The 20047-nt window shown below is 45.4% G+C and overlaps 1 protein-coding gene across 2 annotated transcripts in view; it reads right to left on the bottom strand.

Moving 5' to 3' along the window:
* SELP (selectin P) overlaps positions 1–19024 on the bottom strand; it is a 43002-nt gene extending 23978 nt beyond the window's left edge. The window contains exons 1-7 of one of the 2 annotated variants that reach the window (XM_054982009.1): positions 18907–19024; positions 15921–15993; positions 14556–14945; positions 10606–10713; positions 8730–8918; positions 3046–3231; positions 395–580 (exon numbers count right to left, since the gene is read on the bottom strand). In XM_054982009.1, coding sequence (XP_054837984.1) covers positions 395–580; positions 3046–3231; positions 8730–8918; positions 10606–10713; positions 14556–14945; positions 15921–15993; positions 18907–18909 — 1135 coding nt within the window. In that variant the 5' untranslated portion in view covers positions 18910–19024. The remainder of the gene's footprint in view (positions 1–394; positions 581–3045; positions 3232–8729; positions 8919–10605; positions 10714–14555; positions 14946–15920; positions 15994–18906) is intronic. The other variant, XM_054982010.1, reaches the window with a different exon arrangement.
* Positions 19025–20047: the final 1023 nt, after the last annotated feature.

Here is a 20047-nt window from a genome sequence, read left to right as displayed (position 1 = left end):
TCCATTAAAATGCTAATTGCAGAGAGGAGGAGCTAGTTTTCACTGAAACAGAGTAGAAATTAAACCATCTCTCTCCTGCACAGCCCTTAGACAAATTGAGGCTGTGTGAGCCTCCAATTTGCATTTCACAGGCAGGCAGAGATCTATGAGCTTTGTCTTGTTTGATCCCTGAGGTAGCTATCCTTTGGTTGGGACAGTGAAGTAGCTTATACAAACTCTGGGCTTGGACATACTACAAACCTAACATTTTTCTTGAGTCACTGACCAGCTTGTCATTGTCTCCCCTCCCACAACAATCACTTCAGTAGCAGCAGTGCTAAGTGTACTTAGCACTGCAGGAGACCCGTAATAGAAAACTGATATGGAAATGCAGGAACCCCAGTGAGATACATACCGTGACAGATGGGTACCGCAGCTGTCCACTGACCGGATGAGCTGCAATGCAATATCTCTGAGCCACTGAGCTGAAATCCAGTTTCACAAGCAAAACTGCAAGTGGAATTGTATGCAAAGTCACCCAGAGGATTTATGCAGTCCATTGTTCCTCTTGCAGGAGATTCAATTTCCTGGCATTGCTTGACTAGGAAATAAGAGTAAGGGGGTGAGACTAGAAAGTGTATGAGTAAGAAATGAGGCATATTGAACCAAGACCATTAATAAAACAGCTAGCTAAATAGTATCTTTATATCAGTTTTTAAGATTCATTCAGCTGGATTTCTAAGCCATACAAACTACATTTCTCATGGTACTTGGCACGCCTGGCCATGGCTATGCATGCTCACCGTCCCAGGCTTGAAGATTATAGTTTCCTGCCCAAATCTCTCCTTGCCACTCACCAGTTTAGGAAAGGCTCTTGGGAGGCACAGCCGATGTGCTTCACATTAACTTATTTTAAATGGAGCCTTTCAAACTAGGACACAGTGTGTGTCTGTCTGCTCATCTCTGTCTGATTGCTGATTGAGTACTAAGATATATTTTAAGATACTAAAAAAGCTAAAGAACAGTCAAAGGAAAGCACATAAGAGATCTAATTTAAGTATGCTGCTGACTTTTCAGATTTTTCAGTGGTAAGATTTTTCATATTTGGAAATCACAGCTTCAGCATAAAACTACAGACCTGCAGGCAAACATATGGCTGGCTATGTCCAATGAGCATTTTCTGCTTCTGTGACTGCTGGATGTATGCACGCACCTCCCCTTTCTCCTACATTTCTTTTACAATTTTTGTTTCCTACTCAAATGCCACCACCTCACTTTTTCTCTTTCTCCTCATTTCTGAAGATGACCCCTGTACCAAACTTTCTCTAACACTACATCTGGAGTTTTTTGGGCTATCAGTTCCTTAGCTCCCTGAATCCTCCTTTCCTAGGGCTCTGTTCCTTCTACCTTTCCTCTCCTAAGCCTTACTGTTTGCCCGGAATAGGGTTGTGGGTCCCCCAGTGGGAGAAAAATAAAATAAAATGGCTGTCATGTCTATGTTGTGATGGCATACAGTAGTAAGCCACTCAGGTGAACTGTGTGATGGCCACCACCAGGCCCAGCCAAGTGGTATACATTATGCAGTGGATGCTGTGAGCCCAGGTAAGTTGTGTGGCATTAAGTCATCCTGTATCCACTGCTGGTCACAGAATCACAGAGTTGGAAGGGGCCATACAGACCTTCTACTCCAAACCCCTGCCCAATGCAGGATGAGCCTAAAGCATCCTTGACAAATATTCATCCAGCCTCTTCTTGAAAACCGCCAGTGAAGGGGAGCTCACCACCTCCCTAGGCAGCTGATTCCACCTTTGAACTATGACCATGAAAAAGTTTTTCCTAATATCCAGCCAGTACCTTTCTGCATGTAATTTAAGCCCGTTGCTTCGAGTCCTATCCTCTGCTGCCAAGTGGAACAGCTCCTTGCCCTCCTCCAAATGACAGCCTTTTGAATATTTAAAGAGAGCAATCATGTCCCCTCTCAATCTCCTCTTTGCCAAACTAAACATTCCCAAGGACCTCAGCCTCTCCTCATAGGCCTCACCCCTGATCATTCTCGTTGCTCTCTTCTGCACCCTCTCAATTTTGTCCACATCCTTTTTGAAGTGAGGCCTCCAGAACTGCACACAGTACTCCAGGTGCGGCCTGACCAAGGCAGTATAGAGAGGGACTATGACCTCCTGCGATTTCAATGCAATGGCCCTTTTGATACAACCCAAGACTGGTCCTGGATGAGTCACGCAAGTTATATGGTAGAAAGTTGCCCTTGGTTGCTGAAAGACCTCACTTTGATGAGTCCTTTCTCTAGAATGGGGGGACAGGGGACAGACGACACAACAGTCCTGGAAAGGGCCCTGATCCCTCCCCCTGCCTTTTACTACAGAAGCCAAGGCTCAAGGGTTGGCAATATTGTTGTATTCGCTTAACAACCCCCACAATGGCCACTGAAATCTCATCAGGCATTCATTTTTTTTAAGCTACAGGTGCTGGGGGCGGGGGTGGAGTTTAACCCCCAAATGTATGTTTTTAGTTTTCAGATTCTTCTGCAAACCCGGAACTTTTTTCAGGTTTTGGACAAATCTGAGTTGTCAATTTAGGCCCTAATCTATGGATTTAGGAATCCAAATATAATACCATGTTGAGAATTATATATAATGATTCCAAAATAAGTGCATTTAGGGTTATCGCTTTTTACTGACTTTGATCTGCGGCTTGACAAGCAGAAATTAGAAAATGAAGCTTTTATTTTTACTCCTATACTAGAAAAAGCTTCATCTTAATTTTGATATATCTCATGGTAATTAAACGCACATGTACAGGGCCAGTAAAAAGGTGACAACCCGTAATGTATCATTGCCCACCAGCCGTAGTTTAGAATACTCCAATGTTATGAAAAAGATACACAAAGCATGTTAATTACATGAATCTAAACATACAGATTGGTAGAAATTTTCCACTTCCTGGTGGAGCCCCTCCATCAGTTAGATCCCCTTGTTCACTTGTTGAACCTCCCAAGCATTGAACACCACGGTGGGAATGTTAGAACAGAATTTAGAGAGAAGAATGAACCTTGGCATATTGGCTCTGGGTAAGTCCATCTGCCAGATGCTTCACATATGCTGGTCTCTGCTCCATTTACTACAAAGCCCTCTGTGCAGGTAAAACGGCAAGTAGACTGGTACTGGAATTCCCCGTGGACGGGAGAACAGTGGCGCTCACCATTTGAAGGGGTATTTAATGGTCGGCACTGCACGGCTAAAGAAGAAAAAGGCAAGAAGAGAGGCATTGTGATTATTATTACAGTGATCATCACCATTATTACAACAATCTAAAATCAGACAAGGGGAAGCAGCAGAGGGAAAGTATTGCCATGATTTTTCGGGCTCTGTTTTGCTTTGGTCAGTAACTGGGGTTTTCCACATACCGCTCTTACTCCTCTTTATATCAGCTTTTGGTCCACAAGGACTGGAATTGGTTCAGCCTCTGTCCTTCAGCACTTTATTGGTATGGAGTCGATGTGGTGCCTGGTTTTCTTTTCCGCACAGTTTAATTTTTGTTTCAATTGCTACAGAGCTGACACTGCTTTGAGTGGCAGGGGAAGGCGTAGCCAGTTCCAGGCTGTGTTTCCTATCCCCAGCTGCCACACACCCCCACCTTCAGGGAAAGAACCCCACGAGCGGGCTTGCTGCACCCCAACAGAGGTGCCTGTTCTGAGAGGAGCCACGCCCCAGTGCTGACAGTGCAGACAGGGTGCTTGCCCACCCACTTGTCCAACACTGTTCCCATCAAGGGGCAGGCTGGCGGCAGAAACACCACTTGCTTGCAAACTCCACTGCTGCCGCCACTGCTGCTCCAAGGGAGATGCACCTCCTCCCTGAAAAATGAGCCCAGAAAAGCGGCAGGACCTGGCAAGGGCCGTTCTCGCTGTCTGCAGCACTTGGGAGAAGCCCCCAGGTCCTGGAGAGGCAGGTAGGGGAGGTGGATTCTTCAATGGATGACAGGAATGCCCATTGGAAACCACATGAGAGGCCAGAAGGCCCATTGGAGGCGATGGGAGTGAAAAACACCCACAGACTTGTGGTGGCGCCATTTGAACACATCAACGCATCACAAAGATGTGAGGAGAACACGGGTTGGACCTTGAGAACCATGCTCTGGTCCTGGGGTGATGCCCCCCCCCCCACAGAGTGGACTGATGGCCTATGGGAGCAGAGAAACTGCTCCAGGGGTCATCGTACACCACCTCCCTGTGCCAGATTTCCCAAGTCCATCCCTGCCTCCACAAACAGCAAAAAGGAGAGTGGTCCATCCTCCCAGAGGAGGAACCCCAGAGATCCCATGATGTTGCTCCACATCCCCTACCTCCCAGCAGCAACCCCCCTCCCCCACACGCAGTGGTCATCTGCCTGGCTTATCAGATGCCAGCAGCTCTGTCTGTCAGAGAATGAGAGTCCTCAGTGGTGCCCCCACCCCACCCCACCAGACATACACGGACCACACTTCAATACATGGCCAGACATACATGGACCTCCCCACTGCCTGAAGTTACATTGGGTGGGCAGGGAAGCTGGATGGGGCCCCAAACAACCACTGGACACCTGCTCCTTCTGGCAGCAGAGCCCACCCCATCCATCCCAGCCCTGACCTGGGAATCATTCATCAGGATGTGTGAAAAGACATCCCTATGGGGAGTTGCAGGGGGGACCTACTGTCATCTACAGGCATGCAAGCAAACAGGCAGGCAGTTTGTTGTTATTCAACACATATTTTATTGAACTGGAAAAGGTGAAGAGGTTGTCTGGACATGTGTTTTGCCAATGTCCCTTGGCTGGAAAAGAAGCAAAGGCAGTTTGCTCAGCAGTCCGAGCTGCAAAATCCATTCCTCGTCCTGTCCTCACAGGGGTGAGGTTGAGATGCAGACTGCCTTGGGGAACTGCTCCCTGGGCTACGCCTGAATGGCACTCGAGGGGGATCACCAGGGGCTGGAACAGCCACGCTCCTTGGTCTCCCTGATGAGTTGCGACCTGCCTGCAAGGGAAACAGACACATGTGTGGCAAGGGACCCAGCCTGGTCCAAGGCCCAGCCCAGTCACCAATGTTCTGGGAGGATGTCCATGGTTGGGAGCGGCAGCAGCAGCAGCTCCAGTGCCGCCCGCAACCAGATGATGCATGACCTTCTGGTGAGAAAGCGCTCTGCATCAGGATAGTCTTATCCTGTTAGGGAGAAAGTCAAGGGGCTGAGCACCCTCCAACAACAAGGAGTTACGAATACCCAGTCAACCTGACCTGCAGCCACACTTCCTCCTCTGCCGGGAGGGGCCAGAGCTGAGGGAGTCTGACCAGAGCCCCTACATGAGTTGCTGGTGACCTCCCCCCCCCCTCGCCCTCAATGGCCGTATCAAGAGTAGTTTTGTGGGCAACTGCCTCCATGGGAGGCAGGCAGGTGCTGCCGCTGTCCCCCCACCAGTGAGCCTCACCTGCAGAGGCTGGCGTTGGGAGGGTTCAGGTGAGAGAGACAGCTGGCACAAATCAGTGAGTTGGGGTTGCCACCACCCCAGCTCCTTCTTACCTGTCAGTGTTCCTTCGCCCCTTCCTGAGCCAGGACTCCGGAGTCAGATAACTTGCAAAGGGACTTGAATGACTGTTATTCAGACATTCTGCACTTTGCTCTTCTTCCCTTAAGCGAGTACAAAGTACTTCCTATTTTCCACTAAGCCCCCTCAGTGCACTCATGCCCCACCACCATGAGCATCCACTCTCCCACCTTGTGCTTTAAGTCCTCGCAGTAGGGGGCTGCCAGGCAGAGCCTCCAGCCACCTGCCTACTTACTTGGGTTCATGGAAGCCGTGCCCTGAGGTTTTGTAGGGTGCTGGGGGAGCCAACTGGCCACGTGAGGGGAGGCTTGGCCACCACGGGGGTGCACGCTGATTGGATCCCATGGCTGTGTGTTGACATCCTATTCTTGAGCCAGCTGTGTGGGTGGGGCTGGGTCAGTTTCTCCTGTTCAATGAGTGCCTATGGGCTATGCTTCCTTTTTTCATGGTGTAACTTTCCACTGCTGCAGGGGGCATGCTCGGGGCTGGGGTGGCTTTGGAAGTTTACTAACTTGCAGCCCACCCCCTGCCACACACCCCAGCGTGGGAACTTGTGCCACACTTACGTCTCCATCCAACTGCCAAGCATGCCTGCTGACAGCGACTTGACAACAGTAGCACACCTCAGGTGGCTACCGGCAAAGAGGAGGTTACGCCCACGTAAGTGCAACTTATACCCATGTAAGCCTTAGTCCTCTCCTTGAGTGCTTTCCACCCCCCTCACTTAGGACTGGGCTGCCCACGAAGAATTGTTTTTGTAATATGTCCTTCGCTTCCTCCCCCCACCTTCTGTTGAGTGGACATCTGCGTTCCCACCACTTCATTTTGAAAATTCTGGAAAAGTGGTTGGCTGTTTAATTTGAGGGGGAAACTTTAAAATAATTTTCGCGCAAGTTTGCACTTCACAGACTGATCTGGTATCCATCAGACAGACCACAACTTTGCCTAATTATTGCACCATGGAGCTGCCAAACCTGGTGGTGATACCAATCATCTGTCTTTTCAACAATATCTATATTGTGGTGAGAGACAGAAAGTGCTTCTTGGACTTTCTCCTTGCCCCATAACTCCAGAAGATCTAATGTCTCCTTTTCACACCAAGAAACTCCTTGGCCACCAGCAGCCTTGGTTTTGGCATCCACAGACCTCTGTGCTACCAAGAAGGGGACAAATTAGAAAGGGCACGCCAGTGCTAGTACTGAATGCTCATATTTTACCACCCAGAAGCCCTCTTGTGTGATTGGATGCTTCTGATCACATGCACATGTGATAGGATGGAGAGGGAGACAGGAGCAAACGTGTGATGAAAACAAGGTATCATTCATGCCCCATTTCTGGCAATTCCTGACTCTTTGGTAAATAGAAAGTGTAGAGAAAGGATTGGCGTATGCACAATAATAACCACATTTTTCGCTTGTTGAAAATGGAAATTCTGCAAAAATTATAAATAGAAAATTTATTGTAGAACTAGATATTTTATTGTTACTGCATTATAACATTATTTACATAAATAAACATTATTTATTTCTCTTTTTTAAAAAATTCAAATGACCAACACAAGTGTTGAATGGAGTTTATCCTTTAGACAATTGATTCATTCTCATGTAATTTTTTTCTCCCTAGTCATTATAGGTTCTGTCAAAATGCCTATGGAGGTTTGCTGAATTTGGGGAAATACGTATAATGATGTTACAATATAATTCCATTTTTTAAAAAACAAGGGATGGGGGAGAAGGGAGATGGGGAAAGAGGGACCATGGGAGTGGTTGAACATTGCCGAACAACCAATCAGCATGCAGGGAAGGAAAGGGGAGAGAGAAAGGCAGAGCTAGATTTGAATCAAAGAAAAAATTCTACATATTAAAATAACTGACTTCGCACTTTATTAAAGAAAACTTTGGGATAAATGTGGCCACAAAAGAGTTGGGGAAAAACCAAAACCTAGAAAAAACAGATTCTACCACTGAAGAGTAAGCAAAGCACAATGGATGCTGAATAGGAATCCCATTCCACCAGCGGGGGTGGGGATCCCCCACTCCCACCTTTTGCCCCCTACCAGCACTTATCTGGCCAGCAGGGACAAAGGCGGAGAATGGGCCTTCCGGGAAGTGATGTCATTGCACCACCCCGAGAGCGCTCCCATGCTTTATAGTGGGCTGGTTTTCACCCCAAATATGCCAAATTGAACCCATTTGGGTCCCAAAGTGGTCTGCAGTGAAGTTTGCATGTGCTCCCAGCCTTGCACAATAACGTCATTTCCCGGAAGTGACATCATCGTGCCAGCATGGGGTCTCGCACATGTGAGGAGCTTCCCATAGCACCACTGGGAGGGTAAGGAAACCTGGCAACCCTGACACTGAACCACTGTAAGTTTACCATGCGGAAAAGCCCACTGACCATCTGTTCAGCCAAACTTTACTAGAAAACCCTTGTCTGAGTTGTTCTGGAGGGTATTTGCAGGACAAAGGAGATGAGTAGAGCAGAAGAAAAGACAGGCTGCTTTACACAATTTAATTTTAAACATGAGGGAACAATGGCTAGCTTACCTGATGCAGACAATCCAAAAAGGCAAACCCCAGCATAAAGGAGAAGCCAGAGTGCAATTCACTCAAATCAGGCTCTGTAACTATTATTCTACAAGTTTTGATCCAATCAAGGCTTCTGTAACAAAAGACCCTCCTCACCCCCATGACATCAGCTAGGGGTCCCAGGTCCCCTGATGGAGGCAGGGTTTCCCCCGCTCCCACCATCCGCCCCCCTCCACCACTCACCTGGCCGGCAGGGGTGTGGGAGAGAGGAAGAGGGCTCCCAGGAGCACTCCTGGGGTGGCATGATGATGTCATTCCCAGGAGTGATGTCATCGCTCCGCCCCAAGAGCACTCCCACGCTTTGCAGCAGGCCAATTTGGGCCACATTCACTGAGTTTTGTCTCATTTGTCAAACCCAGTCCAGTCAGGGGGAAACTAGGAGTGCCACCAGGCTGGGGGAGAACTTGCACATGTGAAATGCTACCGATTGCACTGTAGCGTGCTGCCTGAATTTGCAGAAGGTAACCAGTTGAAAAAGCTCAAGCTGCTGGCTCCCCGCTCACAACCAGTGTGCAGGAAAAGAGCCACATCTCTACTGCTGACACAGCACCGGCAACAATAGCACACATACCTACACACTGTGGTACTTGTGCTGTCCAGTTCCCGTAAGGCGAGCACTGCGAGGTGTCTGGCCCGCTCACTTCAAACCCTTCATCACAACTGAAGGTGCAGCTGGATTTGTAACTGAAGCTCTTCAGTGGATGACTGCAGTTCACGGACAGTGGTCTGTGGACAGCATCAAACTCCCTGCACTTGACAACTAAATGGAGATACAGAAATATCAGCTTACACCATCATAGCAATTAAACTTCAGTAACTGGAAGAGACACAGTGAGGGCCTGTTTAAATGAGATGTTAAACATGAGTTAGGTTCAGGACTCTCGTATTTAATGCGTGACCAGAACTCACATTCAAAATAGTAGCGGGGGGGGGGGCTCCTGAGCACATGCACGGAGGCAGGTGAGGCTTCATGACTCCCTCCCCTCCACCCAGCATGCAGTTGGCTCTTTTCTGCCTGCGGAAAGCATGTTAGCTAAAGGAAAGGGAAACACAAAGCCTCTCCTTTTTCCACATGTGTGCTCAAGAGCCCATTTCCCCATACACATTATTTTGCAGGTGAGTGGCAGTCATACGCGAGTTTCCCTCAACCTAATATGTTTAGAATTTCATATACTCAGACTCTGAAAGCAAAGTAAGTAACAATGCAGTCCAATGTATAGTTATACCCTTCTAAACCTATTAATTTCAATGGACTTCAAAGGGGTTAATTCAGCTTAGGATTTCCCTGTGGGCCAAGCTACAAGAGACGAATGACACTTGCCTGGCAAGTGAAGAGACTCATGTGTATTCCTCCCTGTTCACTTGCCATTCACTTGCGCTTCACTTGGAGCGCAAGTGAATGGCAAGTGAACAGGGAGGAATACACATGAGTCTCTTCACTTGCCAGGCAAGTGTCATTCGTCTCTTGTAGCTTATCTCTCTAAGTAAAGCAGCAACTCTGCCATCTGGAAGTTCTGACTCTGGGCCAAGCTACACATGACGAATGACACTTGAACGGCAAGTGGATTGAGTGGAGGGCAAGTGAACAGGGAGAAATACACTTGCCGTTCAAGTGTCATTCGTCATGTGTAGCTTGGCCCTCTGTTGGTCAGTTCTACTGTGTGCTGCTAAACCCTTCCATGTTTATATGTATTCAGCAAAGTGAGCTCTTCATGGAAAGGTAGTTGTGTTTATAACTTATCCTAAATAAGGGGAGCAATTCCCCAGCTTTGTAAATGACTTCTTCATGGACAAAACAGGATGGAAGATTGCTCATCCAAATCTACCCCCCCCCCCCAAATAAGAGCATAGAGCAGTGATAGATGTCAAACTTATATAGCACAGTGACTTGGAACTCCTCTCAGCCATGAATTCACTATGAGGCCTCTCTCTTTCTGCCTCATCTCACTTCTGTGATATGGACAGCCAACATGGTGTAGTGTTTAAAATGTCAGACTAGAATCCAGGTTTAAATCCCCACTCGGTTACGGAAATTCTCTGGGTGACCTTGGACCAGTCTCTCTCTCTCAATCTAACCCACATTGCTGGGTTGTTGTGGTGAGGATGAAATGGAGGATGTGAGAATGAGGCTCTCACATTGGGAAGAAATACCGGAATAACCTTACTAGGTTGCTGCAAGAATTACAATGATAACATGTGTGAAAATTCTAGCGGGCTTTAACAGAGGTTAGATAAATTAATGGAAGATAGATGGCTATTAGCTATTGGCTTCTTGATCTGACCCATCAGGGCTTTCCTTATTATGTTCATATTGAATGCTTTAAAACTCAATATAAAATGCTTGATCTTATTAGACATTCTGTCAGAAATGTGGAGTTAGTAAACATTCATCATCACCTAACAGTGACTCTGGACATTGTTTTATTATGAATGAGACAGAGACTCACCTTCTTCACACTCAGGCCCAAAGAAGCCGGGATAACAGACGCAGGTGTAGTTCCCAATGGTCTCCACACACTCACCGTTCTGACTGCAGGAGGAAGGCTGACAAGATGCTGTACAGAGGACAGACCTGTGTTAGAGTCCCATCATCTTTGTGGCTGCTTCCACACTGGGGCACATAAATGTGTCCCCTGACATGTCAGCTGCAGCAAGAGGTACATGAATGGCTGAAAATGGTGTTGTCCACACCTCCACATTCCACTGCTGCAGTTCCCTCCCCCCATCCCTTTTCTGCCCTCACACTAGCACAAAAGTGCAGGCACAATAAACAATCGCACCACCACCACTCATGGTTCTGACCCCCTGCCATTCCCCTCACTTTTGCTTTCCCTACTGAGGTGCCCAGTAGTTCTTCAACATGAATCAGCTGGGGGAAAGTAGCACACCAATATTTTTAAAGCAGAATTTAGCACCACCCCTCCCCATAGAAACCCCACAAGTCCTGATTGGAATGAGCATGATGTCATGTGGATGTTCCTCCTTAATGGGCGGCAGGGGTGGGGGCGGGGTTGCTTTCTGCTCTCCATGCAGCAAAGAATCCCTAAGTGCTGGAGAGCTCCCAGATCTACAACTGATTTCTAGGCAGGAGAGATCAGTTCCCCTAGGAAAATGGCTTATTTGGAGGGTGGATTAAATGGCATCATACCCCACTGAAATGGCTTCCCTCCCCAAACCTCTCCCTCCCCAGGCTTCACCCCCAAATATCCAGGAATTTCCCCACCCTGGAGCTGGCAACCTTACCTGTGTAGAAACAGCCTATGTCACAAATGAAACTTTTCAGCACATTTCAAATTACCAAGATGTCTTGGGAAAAACCAGGACAAATGATTACAGCCCAATGTTCATTTGCCCTCATCCTCAAAGAATCCCAAAGCCAGTTTCCCCTGCCTTCAGGCCAAGCTGTGACAATTCTCTGCAGGAACTCATGGCCATAACAAGTAAAAACTTTAAAGTAAAAGTCAGGTCAGGTGACCAGATGCCATGAAGGAAAACTTCCTGTACCTTTCAGAGCTGTTTAGTAGGGAATCTTGGCAGGTGCAGGTCTTTCAGCAGATGTGAGGAAAGCTGCACTTCTTCAAATTCCTACTTTACACAGCTCTTCCATGTACAAAAGCCTTCTCTGGCTTGGTATCTGGGTACTCTAACAAAAGGGCATCATGATGGTTGAGTATCTGTTCTAGAGAGCTGCAATTGGAAGTGTTTATTTGGCATTCTCTCAAACTTTGCTCCAACGATATCCCAAGTTTTCACAAGATGAAAACTGGATTCTTCTCTCAGATACTTGCTCAGATTAGCAGGACTTCAGTCCAGTGGCACCTTAGAGTCCAACAAAATTTTCAGGATATACGTTTTTGAGAGTCAAGACTCCCTTCTTCAGATACTGAAAATCTTATACCTTGAAAAGCTTATACCCTAAAAATCTCGTTGGTCTCTAAGGTGCCACGAGACTCAAGTCTTGCTGTCTACTGCAGACCTACATGATTACCTACATGAAACTTGCTTAAATTATTGCTCCTACATGGACCAGTGTTCATATTTGTTACCATCAAATGGCAATATTTGAAAAAAGCAGAAGTGGTGAGTTGAAGTTCCCAGTCCATCAGACTCATCCGAAAGCTATCAAATGATGAAACCCCGTGTTCTCATACTAGAGTCCATTCAGATTACATTTCTGAAGGTGAGCTATAAGCAGAAACATGAAGAGTTTTTATACTGCCAAGCCAAATCTTAAGGCTAAGAAAGGCAGGAGAAGGAAGAGAGTGTATCTCTCTTTAGAATATGCTCCTTTTGGTGTCAAAATTCAACTCTACCCAATCACACATTCAATATGAACAGAACAAGCATGTGAAAAGGAAACATGGGTGCTCCCAGTTGGCCCTTGATTTGGGTTTATCAACTAGCACCATCAAAGAATTCCTACGAGCAGCTTCTAATTTGACCGAGGCTGCGTACATTAGATCTAAAAATCAGGATTCACAGTTTCCTCCTCCATTGGGACAATCCTGGTTCTCTCATTGCCACGACCACCACCATTCCATATCATCTATCGAAGTGGAAATGTGCCTTTTCAGAAGTTTCTAGTGTGGATTTAGTCACCAGCTTAGCCTTTTCAAAAGTGCCTAAGTCACTACCTATATATTTGTACAACGCAAAGTTAATTTGGGGAAAAACTGCTCCAGTGAGGGTGCATGTGGATTTCTGATATCACAAGCACAAGCCAATCAGTGCTGCACATATCTGGCTTCTACTGCAATTATCAGGTGGGTTCTCAAAACTTTGTTTGCATAACATACCTTCACTGAGTAACACACCACCCACGTACAGCACTCTCAAGGCAGTTTTTTCCACACTTGTGGCATCTAAAGACTATTTCCCCCTATAGCATAAACTGTAGTCTGTGAATCCTTAGGCTGGATTAAAACCTTTAAACTGTATCACTAGACCCCCTTCCCCCACACATGCACACGCCATGATGAATATTACAGAAGCTGCATTCTCCCTTGCGCTAATACTGAAGATCATGTCTCACATCTTATAATGGAAACAGTTCCCCCCTCACAGCAATGCTGTTCTCACAGCAACAAGTCTAGCTCTCTTTCCTTTCATGACGTGGAAAGAGGCCTAATGATTGCCAATTCATATCAAGGGTAATGTTTGATTACGGGGCTATCTTTCCCCCGTAATTTGAGTGTTGGATCTCCGTCCTGAGTCAGGGAAGAAAAATGTCTGAAAAGACAGAAATAGACCATAGCTATTTCCAGAAGGACTTTCCACTTCTCCTTGGCTTCTTACTGCTTTTCCGTTTTTTTAGAAAATCCTCATGACACCATCCTCTATTCATCCTGATTCTGTGTTTTCCTTTCACAAGGATGCTCAAGTGAAAGGAGACGCAATGTTAGCAGGGACTTGTAGTTTAAAGAGACAGAAGAGAAGGCTCTGTCAATTCCCCCTCTCCACAGGAGGGTAGTTTAAAAAGACAGCAGGCAGAGATGCTCCTCAGAGGGTTTGTTAATTAGATGCAATTAGCAAACCCTTTGAGGAGTGATGGGGCCCTGTCTTCTCAAACTACCCTCCTGTGGAGAGGGGAAATTGACAGAGCCTTCGGCTTTTAAACTACGACTCCAGGCTATCATTGCATCTCCCTTCACTTGAGCATCCTCGTGAAACAAGTATCATATAGAGAGACTCTTTGATGCAATCTTTTGAGAAAGGTCACAATAAAAGTGCCTCTGGACACCATGTGGATGGGTAAGTATGCATTTTTTCAGGTCCTTCCCACATCAGTTCCATTCCTTATTACAGTCCCCACAGCTGTCACTCCCCCCTACCCCCAGAGAGCTTTTTCAGGCTTTAGGGAGGGAAATCAATATTAGCTATATTGCTACAGCATTATAACAATCTATTGCATCAATGTACTATTTCCCAGCTTTCTCTTAAAAAACAAGTAAGTCTCTACTGCTTTTGGAGAAATGTGTCAGCAACCCAAAGGTCTAAAAACTTACTTTAAAAAAATGAAAGCTGGAAACTTGTACACTATTGTAATAGATTGTTGTTATGTTACAATGTTATAGTGATATAGCTTGACCAATTTTTTTACAAGAAGAAACTCCCTGGTTGTGGAAAGGAGAATGGCAGCAAAGAAAGCATGAGGAAGAACTTCCATGTGGGTGTTCCATTGCCATTGCCAATGCCTCAGCATTTCTAGCAGCAATACAACAGCTACTTGGAGAACCATCTCCAAGTGGAAGCAGCCAGTGTCAGGTACCAAATTTGCAGTTCAGCCTAGGCCCCCTGTATCCCTAGGTCATAGTAAAGTATATTAATTTTGCCTGCGCACACCTATACACACACAACCATATAAGATGCAACAATATGAGAGGGACTTTGTCATTACCTGTGTAACACAGTGCCCGCTTCTTTTTAGTACAAGGTTCATCGTTCCACTTCCCAGACTCCAAATCCCTCTTAATGTAGATCTCAACACAGTCCTGGTTAGAACGTTTGTTGTTGGGCTCACCCTTAGCCCAATTCTCCGCCTCCTTCGTCAGGGTTTTGTTGGTTCCCACCCAGGTCCAAATGTTTTTAATCTTCCGGATCCCAATCCAGTAGTATGTTTTATGGCGGGGTATGAATTCATTGAGGTAATGGATTTCTTCTTGGTTTTGGATTGCTACCAAGTCAGTGAAGAAGGTCCGGCAAAAACTCCTTGCTTGTTCCCATGTCAGCTCTGATTCTGTCCCGTAGTGGTAAGTCCAGGCACCCACATCCATCGGTGACAAGAGTACTGCCAGAGTTACAAGTTGCCAAGAAATATTTAGAACGGAGAAAAAAAGTGACTTGGCTACCATGATACAGATCTACACACCTTTCTCTACACAGTGCATAATTCTGATAGAGAAAAACTTTTCTCCTCCATCCATAATATTATAACTTAGAGTTGAAACTGATTTGAAGTAGATTCAGGAGAGGCAAAAAAGCACTATTTCACAGCTTGAGTAGTTGATTTGTGGAACTCACTGCCATGAGGTGTGGGAATGATCACTGCTGGGTTTAAAAAGGGGGGGACAGATCTGTAGAGGAGATGTCTCCTGGCAGGGCCGTTCAGTTATCCGTTCAGTTATCATGGCTCAGAGGCAGAAAGCCTTCAATTGTCAGATGCTAGGGCGCAGTTAGCAGTTGGGGTCTCTCATCTACAGACCCTCTTTCTAGGCTTCCCTGTGGTATCTGACAAACCTCTGCACTAGATGGACCATTGATCAGATCCAGAATGCAACTAAGTAAACTCCAATGCTAATACTGCAACACCTAATTTTACAAAGCACTAACAACAAAATGATGCAAAGTGATGTAGTCCCCTTCCCTCCCAGCCCCACAGAGGAAAGAAATGCCCCTTTTTGTTAATAGCTTTTATGATTTTAACACCTTCTGTCTACACCTCTGATGGACAGAATCTTGCTTTGAAAAGATGATATGCAGTAAGCAAGGATTTCTCAACTGTGGCCATGCCAGGAAATCTCAATGCCTGATAATCAGCTCTGAGGCATGTGAATCCAACCTCTCTTTTAAAAACTGGGTTGCCAAAGAAGCACCCGAGTTAACCTCTGGAGTGGTGTCGACATCAGAATCAGGGCAGCCTTGAACACTGTTCGGTTTACACAACTTTCCTCTAAAGGTATTGCTTCACATCCTTCCTTCCAGTCCACGGTCAATGTAAAACTAAAATGGCTTTTTTAAAACAGTAAATTTCACAAATACTTACCCCAGCTGATGACAGCTACCACCAATACATTCTCATCCATCCATCTGTGCCATGACCATCTGCTGGTCACACCCTTTGGGTCAGAAATACGGATTTGATATGAAGACAGATTTTAGCATGCATCTAACTTACACTTTGGATTCACTGGGAATCAAAAGAGCTTAAATTGGCCTAGATTGTGTCCAAAGATAATAATATGGCAAGAGAACTAAGATGCAAGAGAAGTAAACATGGCAAGAAAACAAGATGAACTGTGCTAGGGCTGCCAAACTTTTTACAAATGATCTCCAGACTAAAGAGAGCAGTTCCCTGGAGGAAATGACAGCTTTGCATGGCAGACTCTATGGCATCACATCCCTTCTAAATTCCATCCTTTCCCCAAATTCTGCCATCTCTGGGCACTGCTCAGGCATTTTGCAGTCTGGAGTTGGCCACCCTAAAATGTACTGGCACAGCAGGGAGACATAAATTCAAAAATCCTGATCCTTCAAGTTTACAGGACAATGTCTTATACCATCCATGTTCAGAATGGCAAACCTTGTGTATGATATCCTGGGTTCCTTGGAGGAAAGGTGGGAAAGATATGTGATTAACAGGGCCATTATTATAGGTGTGGGATATGGATTTAATGAAAGAGATTTTATATACCTTTTCTGTGCCTTTCAGTATTATGCACTTTTACTATTCTCAGGAGCTAATGTAGCACTTGTAACGGAACGTGCAAGAAAATGAAACTTGAAACAAAAGACCAAAGCAGAATGTATGTTACACATGTAAATCACTGTGAAATGTAAGATCAAAGCACTGTGAAGCTTACTATCAGTAGATTGCGCTCAATAAGCTTAATGAGCACCTGTTTGATTCCTGACACCAGTTACTTACTTGATACAGAAATCCCCTTTGTGAAACTGTCCATGCAAAATGTTGCAATGAAAGCAAGCTAAGATTAGATACATCTCTCAAGGCTGAGAGAAAAAAACCACAAAAAGGAGAAGGGGACAAGCACATTCCAGCAGCTCTCCACCCACGGAGTCCATAGAAATATTCCTCGACTGAAGCCCCCAAGGTTGCAAGAAGTGACACCAGGGCACCATTATTAAATGTTAAAAAGACCACAGGAACAGGCATGAATGAGAAGCCCATGAAAGAGATGTGTGAGAAAGGAAGTAAGATGTACCCTTCTAGAGATAAGCCAAGGACATATGAGATAAGAAATGAGTATCGGGTAATATTGTAATTATGCTATTGACCAAAGTTGCTTCTTCCAATGAGAATACCCCTGGACATCTGTAGGTGGCTAACCTTAAGCCAATGGTGGCCACTGTAGTTTCTGAGCCAATAGAATAACAAATATTCTAATTAACCAAAAGGTTTTAATTGCTTTGCACGGCTATTGTAGCTCTGATGAGCTTTGGGCACGAGGAGACCTTTTACTCTCTGTGTAACCATCGTTCCTCCATTGTTTAATAAACAATTCTAGATTGCTTCATCTACAGGACTCCGTGTGTGTCTCTTATCATGATTGGCTAGAGGGACATTCAAGGTACAAGTTTGCATACAACAAAGGCATTGTTTCATTCTTAGGCATCATACAAAAGTCCGAACTGCCAGCATCCTTCTATGGGGCTCACAATTTAAGCATCACAGTCAAACAATACATGTGGCAGCAGACAGTTGTGAGGGTAGGTCCATGGTAGCCAAGGAAGAAGATGACGAGGAACATGGTGAACACAGTAGGAGATGAACCATGGAGAGGTGCAAGCAAGTTGCCACAAGCCTTAAGGTTCAAAACCTAAGACTCAAGTGGAGGTGCCAGGGAGCTTGGGTGAGAGGGGTATCATGTGGCTAGGCAGGGAAAGATCCTCACTGGTATATTATAATGAAAAAATATTTTAAGCCAAGTAGAAAACAGCCCACCTGCCCGCCAATTCTGCCCCATACATACCCTAAGATCTGCCTTCACCTTGGAAGATGAAAGCTAAACCACTGAAATGTCAGATCAGACACCAAGATCTGGCAACCCTGATTGATACAAGAAACCTTATTGTGTCGGAGACCCAAAGAACAATGCCAACTGACACTAAACCCCAGGTCACAGGGTGGGTTGGCAGAGTCTCAGATTGAGCCTGACAGATGTAGTAGGTGAAAGTGAAGCATAGAAGGCCCACCGCCCTGAGATCTGCCAACCCTAGGTTCAGGAGAAAGAGGGCAGAAGAAGTTCAAACAGGGTTTACCAGATTTGTAAGTACAAATCTGGAGTGTACTTTTTTTAGTAGCAAGTTGTGCAATTCATACAACTATTGCTTGAGGTAGAGATCTCTGCCCTGTACGAGAGAAGCCAACCTTCTTCTGAAACACTGTAATAATAAGGGACTTGACAAGCAGCAGTAACTGTATTGTTTTTTAAGTTAACCTTCAGTCCCCAATCATTTTGGGAAAAAAGTATTTTCACTTTCCCCAACATCCCATGGGTTTTGAGACTTGTGGCACCTTAGAGACCAACAAGATTTTCAGAGTGTCTGAAAAAGGGAGCTCTGACTCTCAAAACTTACCCTCAGAAAATCTTGTTGGTTTCAAAGGTACCACCGGACTCAGACCCTGCTGTTCTACTGCAGACCAACTTGGCCACCCACCCCAATCACCCAACACCCCATGTTAGCATTTGGGGATATAATGAATATACTTCTAAGTCTTGAAAACGCCCTTTATTATTTTCTCCTAGAAGTTTCTAAACTTTCCCCCAAAACTTTACATCATCACTACCACACACCACTTTATAAGCAGTCCCACAGTGTCAGAGAGTGTTGCCTTTCTCTGTGGCCTGAGGGCATGGTTACCCATGCAATAACCACTTTCCCAGATGCAGCTGTGTTCCACTGCTATACAAGAGCCAAGGAATGTGCAACGTGAACCTTAAGCAAACCAGTGCTCCATTATGCCCCAACTACAATGATCTGCCACTTCCCCAGATAAAAGCTGCACCTACCATTGTTCAAGCAGGTCCCCGTGATTTCTCCTTTTCACACCTCTCTGGGTGGACGGGCAGCAATATTTGCAGCTCCCTCCTGCGCGCAGACGTCTCGTGCCAGCACTTCCTCTACACTGTGCAGAACCTGACTGCATCCTTTTCCTATTGCCTCCTCCACGAAGCTTCCCTCCCCAAGTCATAATCACACACAGTCAGCTCCTTGGCAGCTATTGGTCTGAACAAGTAAGTGTGTTTCTCACATGGAAGGATCCATTCAGTCCAAATTTATGGGACCAGAAGTGGTCAAGGGTATCTGTGTCACACATGACAAACTAGAACACCTATATGTAAGCAAAGTAAGGCTGCTAGTAGGATTACCAGCCAAGATCACCAAAAATCAAACTTGAGTGAAATCTGTTTCTGAAATAGGGGGAGATGTACAAAACTATGTTGTTGTTTATTTATAGTCCGCCTTTCTCATGGAAGATTACAATACTGCAAGTGAATACAATATAATCGAGCAAAATACAAGATGATCAACAGGACGTTCAATTAAAACAGATACAATAGGGGATGGTAGCTACAAAAATCAAAAACAAGCAGAAAGCCAAACACATAGATGAAAACATTCTGAATTTAGGCATACATAATTAACATCTTTAGCAACGTCAAACTACCCAGTAAGAAAGTGGTGCAGACACCACTACTGGTGCAGACACCAGTAGCAGTCCCTGTCCTTTATCAAGATACCAGTTATTACTTATTACACAGCTCTATAATATGAGTAGACAGCCCTCCTGAAGTTCCCTTTACTACTACAATAGTTTCCTTTCCAAAATATTATAGTGTTCCCAAACACTGTAAGCATGTGGTATATTCACAGTTACCCTGCATCATGGGTTTTTTAGCTGCAGTACATCTACGACTTGTATACAAATATTTTAAAAAAATAATAGGGTAATGCAGCAGAAAATGGAATATGAAGAATCCCAGTGGATTTTCTTTAGGAATTTGTGGTTCTTCAGAAGATAATTAGACTTTACAGAGGTTGCTCCTGACTGACAGCTTCACATATCCCTAATAGGGACTTAAGCTAGCCAGTAGAAGTGCCAGGTTTATCATTCCTGTCTCTTTAGTTCCTCACTGCTTTGCTACTACT

This window comes from Eublepharis macularius, chromosome 5 (genome assembly GCF_028583425.1).
Source record: "Eublepharis macularius isolate TG4126 chromosome 5, MPM_Emac_v1.0, whole genome shotgun sequence".
Taxonomy (NCBI): Eukaryota; Metazoa; Chordata; class Lepidosauria; order Squamata; family Eublepharidae; genus Eublepharis; species Eublepharis macularius.
This window is presented reverse-complemented; position numbering and strand designations above follow the sequence as displayed.